At 32.7% G+C, this 9,108-nt stretch overlaps 1 protein-coding gene across 1 annotated transcript; it reads left to right on the forward strand.

Annotated features, from left to right (window-relative positions):
- The first annotated feature begins 2,958 nt into the window (after positions 1-2,958).
- LOC110660648 (acyl-CoA hydrolase 2) lies at positions 2,959-9,100 on the forward strand. Its single transcript, XM_021819011.2, has 17 exons — positions 2,959-3,114; positions 3,213-3,305; positions 3,388-3,455; positions 3,543-3,624; positions 3,717-3,763; positions 4,373-4,498; positions 5,189-5,266; positions 5,982-6,069; positions 6,193-6,305; positions 6,836-6,898; positions 6,978-7,033; positions 7,451-7,555; positions 7,691-7,747; positions 7,876-7,977; positions 8,514-8,562; positions 8,641-8,709; positions 8,802-9,100. The coding sequence occupies exons 1-17, from the start codon at positions 3,099-3,101 to the stop codon at positions 8,877-8,879; spliced, it is 1,290 nt and encodes a 429-aa protein (XP_021674703.2). The 5' UTR covers positions 2,959-3,098; the 3' UTR covers positions 8,880-9,100.
- Positions 9,101-9,108: the final 8 nt, after the last annotated feature.

The following is a 9,108-nucleotide window of genomic DNA, read 5'->3' on the forward strand; positions in this document are numbered from 1 at the left end:
CAGATTACAGAATAAGCCTTAGGCCTGGTTTCTAAACAGCCTAGCTTAAAAAAAACAATGTAGTAAAACTCAAGCTAAGAATCAAGGCCTGCTAAAACGCGCCTATTCAATATTGGTAGGTACTCGTGGAGCCAAATATTTCGAAGCAGCTGTTGAGATCTGCAGCGGCCGCGTTACTGTAGCTCTGCTCTTTCTAAACATGGATTATAATAATGGTTGTGCACCCGGCAGAAAATCAAATGTCGAGATTGGAGGCATTGAGTCAATGATGGTTCAAGTATGATTGTTGGGTGAGCTTTCTCACGTGTGAGTGTTGAACATTGCTCTCCTTTTGATTTTATGTATGGGTAGGTCGGGCCATTTTTCCTTTTTTGGTTGGGTTAAGTGATTAGCCAATGCTAACGTGAAAAATAAGATTGGAAAAGCCAAATCCGTCTTCCTTATTTATCATTCTGTGTTAAGATAAATTATACATAGATGCCTTAATTTAAAAATATCTAATAATAAAATAATTAAATTTTAATTTATAATATAAAAATTTTTAAAATTAATATAATTAAATTAAACTTAACGATTAACTAAATGAATAAATTAATAGTTCACATAATGAATCATTAAAAATAAATTAAATATATATAAATTAATTAAATATGATATCTATTAATATAAATAAATATAATTAATTAAATTTAATTATTTAAAATAAAACTTTTAACATTTATTAAGTTACATTTAATAAATTTTAATATAATTTTTAAAATTTATATAAAAATATTTAATTAATATAATGCATAAAATATTAAGTATATATTAAAAAAATGAACATATTGAAATAAAAAACATATAACTTCCATACTAGTTGATTTTAAAGATTTTTTTATGAGGTTTTAAGTTTAATTCTTCATATCGACACAAAAAAGAAAAGTTATTAAATAATTGAATCAGTCAGTCAATAGGTTTACCCCTGTTCAACCATCAGGTCAAATAGGTTATGTTGAATTATTTTTTTATCTTGTTAAATTTTAAACTCGGATCGGTTTGAGGGTCAGTTCATCAGTTTAATGGTTTAATCGGCTAATTTGATTCATATTTAATCACTATGCATAAAATCTATGTGACCTTTAATAGTGGGTTTCTATGTTATTTCTACCGGCGTGTTATTTATGAAATTAAAAAATTTATACATTTCATGAATTATTAGCTTCAGGTAAATAAGTTTTGAGTTATTAAAATATCAATCTATGAAATGTAAATAGTAAAAATGTCACGACCCAAATTATAGGTCAGACCGTTACTAAGACTTGGGTCAGTATAAAACTCTCAAAACTTATAGTAACTTTAACTATTCAAAGTCCAAACCTAATGCCCATCACTGTAGTTTAATTTCAAAAAGATAAACAAACAGAGTCCGGTCAAAAATTGAACTATCTCAAAATTTTTAGCTCTTATAATCTCAAAATATATCAATTTAGGGAGCTTAGCTTACTCTCACAATTCTGAACATAGCAATTTAATCAAATGGGAGCTCAGTTCTCTTATCCCATATATTTCACATATGCATAAATAATAGATTTATAATTTCAAAATAAATATACTATTACAGTCTCAAGCTAAATAAAATATTTATAGCACATGCAGAGCTATAGATTTTTAATTAATACTATAAAATACTGATATTACTACTAAGAGACATAAGAGAAATAAAACAGGTTAATTAGAAGAAGGAGATCTTCCTGTAATCTAAAAAATAGGGTGAACATGAGTGAGCATTCGACTTATAGAATAAGATATTGATTTTAAATATAATTTCTATAACTACTTAAGACTAATGCATCCCTAATTATGAAAATACAACAAATACTGACATATTCATCTAAATTCAAATAATATTCACACAAAGAATAATTTATAGCACTCACACACTCATGTGTCATATCAATTATATATATATATATATATATATATATATGAGAGCTGATCCCTACATAGCTCTCTTCAGTGAGATCAACTCGAGCCGAACATTCTCTTAACAATTCAAATGCAAGGGTCAGCGAGATCAACTCAAAGTTGTACTCACCCTGATTTATCACAAAAAGGATCGGGCTCAAAGCGAGACTAGCTCAAGCCGATTTGCCTATCCTACCCATATTTAGTACCACACCTCACGCACATCGACACACGTACACAACTCTAAATTACCTTAAGGCGACAGGCATATCAATTTCATCAAATAATAAGGCAACATAAAGCGTGTCTATAATAACTATATACATATAATTATAAGTAAATGCATGAGCATTCATTGTATGTATAATAATATTAAAATTATAAATAGAATCAATATCTATTCACATATTAATCGGAGATCATTAAGGCGGCTGAGCGGAGGAGAATGATTGACTCGAATCACCTAAATAAATATATATATGAATTTATTAATATTAAAATAAAACAAGAAAGTTAAAGAGTCAAAAACATCCTAAATTTATACCGAAAATTCGATAAAATTTTTCTTGTATCTAGGATCTATTCAACCTGTAAGGCAATTCAAACAATACTTCTACATCCAATGGCCATAGGCTCATATTACAATAATATCATATTGCCTTTTCTAAGCCTGTGAAATCAATCAAAAATCATATACTTACTTATAAAATAATTATTTAAAAATTTGAGGTATTAAATAAATAAATAAAAAATAATTAAAATTTTCATCGATAATTTAATAAATATCTAATAAATAAAAATAACTTAAAAATCAGCTATTGAAGTTATAAAAAAATTTTATATTATTTAAATTATAAATTAAAAATTTTAAAAATTTATATCAAAAATTAAAATTTAAATATTTTATTATTACATATTTTTAAATTAAATTAGTATATATAATTTTGCATGTGGCATTACACACGTCAAACTCCAACGGTTCTTCTTTATAAATTACTGTTTAGTTGGCTACACCGCCATATCGTGCGCATCGGATCACCAGATTCCCTTCCCATACCATAATCCATCCAGCTTCGAATCATTAAAACATCTTCACTGTAACAGAAAGGGAGAAAGTTCAAGCTTGATTTTCTCATTTTTCTCTGTCCGCGATGGACACCGAATCAGGCGAGTTTACAAAATCAAATGTCATTTGCTGCTTAGACGTCTAAAAGTCTTTTTTTTTTTTCTTTTCTTTTTGGAGCTAAAGCTATTTGATTTTGCAGTGATCGAGTTCTTAGGTGCTGTTCCTTTGCTTCAGAGGCTCCCTAGCTCGTCTCTCAAGAAAATTGCCCAACTCGTTACTGTTAAAAGCTACGGTAATTCCGAATTTCTTTTCTTATTTGTTTCAATTTCTTGTTTTCGCTCCAATTTTATTTATCTCAATGCTTTGCGTTGCAGAGAAAGGGCAGTATGTTGTTCGTGAGGGAGAGATTGGGGAAGGAATCTATTTCATCTGGGAAGGAGAGGTTTTTTTTTTTAATTATTATTTTAATATTTTTTTTAATTTGCTCTATATGGTGGTGGATGAAATTTGATCCCTGATTTGAATATAGGCTGAAGTATCTGGATCAGTTCATGCTGAGGAAGTCACTCGTCCTGAGTTTCAATTGCAACGCTATGATTACTTTGGTGATGGTGAGAAGCTTGTTTCATCTGTTGCGATCTTACGCTGTATCGTTTCTTTTAATCAATTGGCCTGAAAGAATGATATGAACTTGTTTTTGCAGGTGTCATCGCTTCCATTCAACAGGCAGATGTTATTGCTTTGACTAAGGTTGCTGTGAATGCTTTTTTTTTTTTTTTAAATGTTGGTTATTAAGAGCTGTTTTAACAGAAGGAATTCAAGAAGTATTAAAATATAAACAAAGACAAGAAAGATAGACTGCAAAATTTCTAATCAAACATTCTTAAATACATATATTGCAACTGAAAAACATGGAAATCTGCTAAAAAAATGTTGCACGTTAACATGTATAACGGAAACTCCTAACTAAAAGCCATAAACAGCTATGACGGCAACAGAAATTTCAGCCTATCGACTATTAACAGAAAGTCCTAAAAACATGGTCAAAGGAACGTGTTCTTCTTAACCTTCTCTTCTTTAGTATCTGTAGCCTTTGCACAACACTTGCACCTCTTGTAACTTGCTTCTCTGTACACCTAAGCATCTCTGCTGCATATGTAGCCTCATTTCCATAGCTGCAGCTACATTTGGATGCCTACTTAGCATCCACCCTTGCAGTTTATGAGGCACACAAACAACAGTGAATTATCCTTTTTGGGTTTCTTTATCTGTGGTCAAAAATAAATTATACTTGTGTTTTGTTAATCCCAAAATGGGATCGAAGTGAACACTGATACTGAACATTTCGTTCGTTTACAGCTGACGTGCTTGTTGCTGCCCCATGAACATTGCACTTTACTTCGGCCAAAATCAATGTGGAGTGCTGATAAGACTCCAGACTCATGTTCACTTGTGGAGAGTATATTGCATTTGGAGCCAATAGAAGTATGTTCATGCTGTTGTTTTTGGATTTTTCTATTTTAATTTTTGGTGCTTCTTAGTGAAAAGTTGTTTATGGATTGCTTTTGCTTCCTAGAATATGCTGTTTGATTTTTTTTTTTTTAATTCAATTTGATCACTGTGCGCTAGTGCATCTTGTTATGCAGTAGAGTTGATAAGGCATATCATATCATATATTGTGCTCCAAAGTTAATGAAGCTCTCTGCTTCCATCTATAGCCCTCCCTCAACAAGTCCTCGAAATCATCTTCTGTTAGTAACTCTTCTCATGTTGCTTTGCTTCTATATTTTGTCCTTGTAGTGGTTTTAAGTTGAAGATCTTAGCTGACCCAAGCTTTCCAGAAATATTTTAAAATTAGCCATAATCGTTTTCTTGAGTTTGATCAAAATGGGAACAGTTAAAAAGTTGCAACTTGACTTTAGGCAAACAATTTTTTTTTTCTTAATTTGCATTCTATTTCTCTTGTGCAGTGATAAAAAATGAGGTGTAACTAGGACATAATTAATCAAGTTTAGTTTACTGAATGTGTGTTATAATCATATGATTATCCATGCTAGAAGAACTATGCCTGCTGAATCTTTTTCTCCTCCACCCTATTTCTAGTGGTTTACACGGTAGGCCTAAGGAAGAGTTTGTATCTGATTTATGCTAGCATTCCTTCTTTTTGTTTTGAAGGTGAACTTATTCCTGGGGATTACCTTGCCAGATGCCCCAAAATTTGGAAAGGTCTTTGGGGGACAGTTTGTTGGGCAGGTCTGAATCATCTTTTCTCCCACTTCCTCTTATGACAGTACAGTTTAGTGTTGTTGAATGGTGAACATTGTCAAGAGACTTTGGCATATTAAGGCTTCTTGTAGACACAGGCAGATGGCAGAATGTTTTCTTCTAATCTTTTGGCATGCATATAGTTGCTTCTTCAAAATGTCCTCTGAGGCTTAAAAATTATAAATGCATTTCTTGGCTTTTCATGGTACATACATCTTTACATTCTTCTATAAAGCTATATGGTATTAATGTTTCTCATATTGTCATGAGATGGTCATAAACTGCAAAAAATCCTTTTGATTTGTCAATTTTTTGTCCACAGTGCCTTTTCAAATTTGAAAATGGCTTTTAATATAGTCTATCTCCTTTGAATTCTCTCAATATCACAAGTGTGACTACACTTTAAAATTGTGGAGCCCTTTTGTTTTAGATAGTTGCCTTTTTTCTCTTGGCTTTAAAGGAATTTTTCCTCATTAGAGTACTTCATTTCCTTCTCTCCTTTTATTCAGTATATTCCCTCTTTTTTTGGTTGGGAAATGATGTTTTCACAATATATAAACTTTACAGTTTCCTTCTTTTATAAAAAGAAATAGTTTTGTTTTTGCTCATCTTTTGCATGACATGTCAAGTAATTCAACTTGGCAAGTGGCAATAGAAAATAGCTAGGTTTTGACTTCTCTACACTTTGCGATGGTATGTGCAGGCGCTGGCTGCTGCATCAAAAACTGTTGATTGCCTTAAAATTGTTCATAGCCTGCATGCATATTTTCTTCTTGTTGGGGATTTCAACAGTGAGTACATGCATTTTGAGTAGCCTTGCACTTGTAAAATGGCCATTGATAATAACTGAATGTGATGTCTAATTTTGTACATGGTGTACACGCGCGCGCGTGTGTGTGTATATTTTTTTGCAGTGCCAATTTTATATGAAGTTGACCGTGTACGTGATGGGAAAAGCTTTGCCACCAGAAGAGTTAATGCAATACAAAAAGGGACCGTTGTATTTACTTTGATCGCTTCATTTCAGGTTCTGCAGTTTTCCATTCTTTTGCATATAATCAACATTCCTGGAAACACTTCCTAGCAGTTCAGTTTTTGATATCATGTAACTTTTGGCCTGAATTTGCTTTGAAGAAGCTTACCTTAGGCTAAAGTTAATATTCATTTGCTTTTTAAAAGACTTACAAATAGATTAGCGTGTTGGGTCTTTGACATAGGACAAATCAAATATGATTTTATATTAATTCCAAGTTCATCTAGTTCCTCTGCCACATTTTTTGTTGGGCCATATATAATTCTTCTCTAAGTAAGAGAAAAACTGTATCCTTTATTTGTTCAAACTCTTTCCTTCTATTTGTGTAGGATCCGAAGAATGTTTTGTTGGAATTACTGTTATCTGTTGTTTAAGTATTGATGTAAGATAAGTCAACTGATTCAACTTTTTTTAGATGAGCATAATATTCTGCATTCTCAAATATGTGCCGAGTCTGCTGACATGGTTGCCATTTATGATTTTTTGCAAAATATCAAGAATGTAATTTTATGTTAATTTTCCAGAAAGAACAACTTGGGTTTGTCCACCAAGAAGTCACTATGCCAAATGTTCCAGAACCAGAGATGGTAAATATAATTTGTTTACATCATTTTGTTTATTCCATGTCCGTTGCTGCAATGGCTATTGAAATCTGATCTATTGCAGCTTCTGTCATTGGACGAGCTGCGAGAGAGACGTCTAACTGATCCTCGTCTTCCAAGGTATGATACCTTGAAATATGGTTGATTTCTTCCTCCTTTTGCATTCAACTTCTTGGCATGTTCATTCGATTAAAAGCATGTTTTACATTCTTGTGTTCTTTCCTCAAGCATATAAACTGAAGTGTCAAAAATTATTTTTAGCCATGCGTCTCATCAATATTCCAGTATCTGCTTGTCTCTCCAGCATGGGGGAAGCATGTCAAAACACAGCATTTGTGTCCATACGTCAAAGAATGCAGATTGTAGAAGTGTAGAAGGGTTAATTTGTTTTCCAAAGAACTGCCATGCAAGTTTTTCCATGAATCATGAAGATTTCCCTTGATTTGAAAAATAAGAGGAAAAGCTAATTTCTCTATTGGAGATTTGATATAAATTGATTATAAGATTTTGAATTACAGTTGAAGTTGGCTATTTCAGGAGGTATCGGAACAAGGTGGCCTCAAAAGATTTCATCCCTTGGCCCATAGAGATAAGGTTTTGTGAGCCGAACACCAACACTAATCAGACAAAATCTCCTCCAAGGTATTTATTTTAATGCATAGTCTTATCTTTGATAACAGCCTGCACATATTTAATGCCAACAGAAATATGAGCCTTTGTTATGTTCTTATGTGCATTAACATTTTTACATTCCCATCTTGTCAAATTTTATCACAGCTTGAGGTACTGGTTTAGAGCAAAAGGAAAACTTTCAGATGACCAGGCATTGCATAGGTGAGTGACCTATGAACTTGATAAAGTTGGATTGTAAAGGATGCCCATGCAACATAATCAAGTGTGATAATCCTAAGATTTTCTGAATCATTTGTTAGCTTTTAGCATTTGTCAAACGGTCTTTGCAGATGTGTAGCAGCATATGCTTCAGATCTTATATTTCTTCAAGTCAGTATGAATCCCCACCGCACTAAGGATTTGAAGACAACTTCTGTTAGTCTAGACCACTCGTAAGCATCTGTATCTTGTTAACAGTATAATTGATTTTATATTGATATCATTGTGAAACAAATACATTATTTGATGGAGATTTTTGTATTCATTGGAATGAATATGATAGAACTTTATTAAAAGTACTGACCATAACCACTTTATTTGTTTCTTCCCTTGTGTGATTTGAGATATTCAAAGCTAAAAGCTGTGTGAGTAGCTGATTTTAAGGTGGATGATTTAGTTGGCTTGGTTATTAATTTCTGTTTTAGTTTGATTTCAATGCTCTTAAGCAGAGGTTGTGGTAGCTACAGCATGTGTCAATTTGTTTAGGGTGGATTTTCTTCAGTTTGTGTTGCTCTTGTGAATCATGTTATTTGCTAACTGCAGTTTATTATTACAACTTTGGATATTTGAATGTTTAAAGTCTATGACAAATATGCAACTCTCTTGAGCCTGTATCACTGACACGTGATGGATGTGAAGTTACTTGAGAAGTGTTCATTTTCCCTTATGGCTATAGTTAACCTTTTCTTTTGGGACTTTTCCCTCTCAGGATGTGGTTCCACCGCTCATTTAGAGCTGATGACTGGATATTATTTGTGGTAAGCGTTGGATAGTTTATATATGATTTTTTTAATGTTTGAGCTTGTCAGAATGTTCATTTTTCCAATGTGTCTCAGATTAAGAGTCCTGCTGCTGCCCACTCACGTGGCTTTGTATCCGGCCAAATGTTTAATAGAAAGGGGGAGGTATGTGGCTGTCACGTGTAAACTTCTTGTGCAATCATAAATGTTGCTATCTCTTTGGCTATGAACTGAGTTGTTCATTTATTAATGGGCAGCATGTTGTATCATTGACGCAAGAGGGTCTGCTTAGGAAAGCTTTAGCACCAAACCCAACCACTGCGTCCAAGCTGTGAAGGGACCTCTTTGCTGCGAAAGTCGTGGTGAAAGTATTGTTGTAAATTCAGTATTACTTAATTTTCGCTTTTTTTTTTTAATTATTTTTCTTAGTAGCAGCTGTTATCAAGACCCATATTGATCATGTTTCAGTATTATGTATTGATAACTAAAATATCATATAGCCTATAGCTCCAAGATTTGCCTCTTCATTCAATAAAGTTTGATTTCTGGCAGCCTAGCACCTTT

The sequence above is a fragment of the Hevea brasiliensis genome, chromosome 2 (genome assembly GCF_030052815.1).
Source record: "Hevea brasiliensis isolate MT/VB/25A 57/8 chromosome 2, ASM3005281v1, whole genome shotgun sequence".
Classification (NCBI taxonomy): domain Eukaryota; kingdom Viridiplantae; phylum Streptophyta; class Magnoliopsida; order Malpighiales; family Euphorbiaceae; genus Hevea; species Hevea brasiliensis.

What these genes read in the sequence shown, in the direction of transcription:
- LOC110660648 (XM_021819011.2), top strand. An exon ending in ATGTTATTGCTTTGACTAAG is followed by an intron (nt 3,764 to 4,372) that starts GTTGCTGTGAAT and finishes GTTCGTTTACAG; the next exon opens with CTGACGTGCTTGTTGCTGCC. An exon ending in ACTGATCCTCGTCTTCCAAG is followed by an intron (nt 7,034 to 7,450) that starts GTATGATACCTT and finishes TGGCTATTTCAG; the next exon opens with GAGGTATCGGAACAAGGTGG.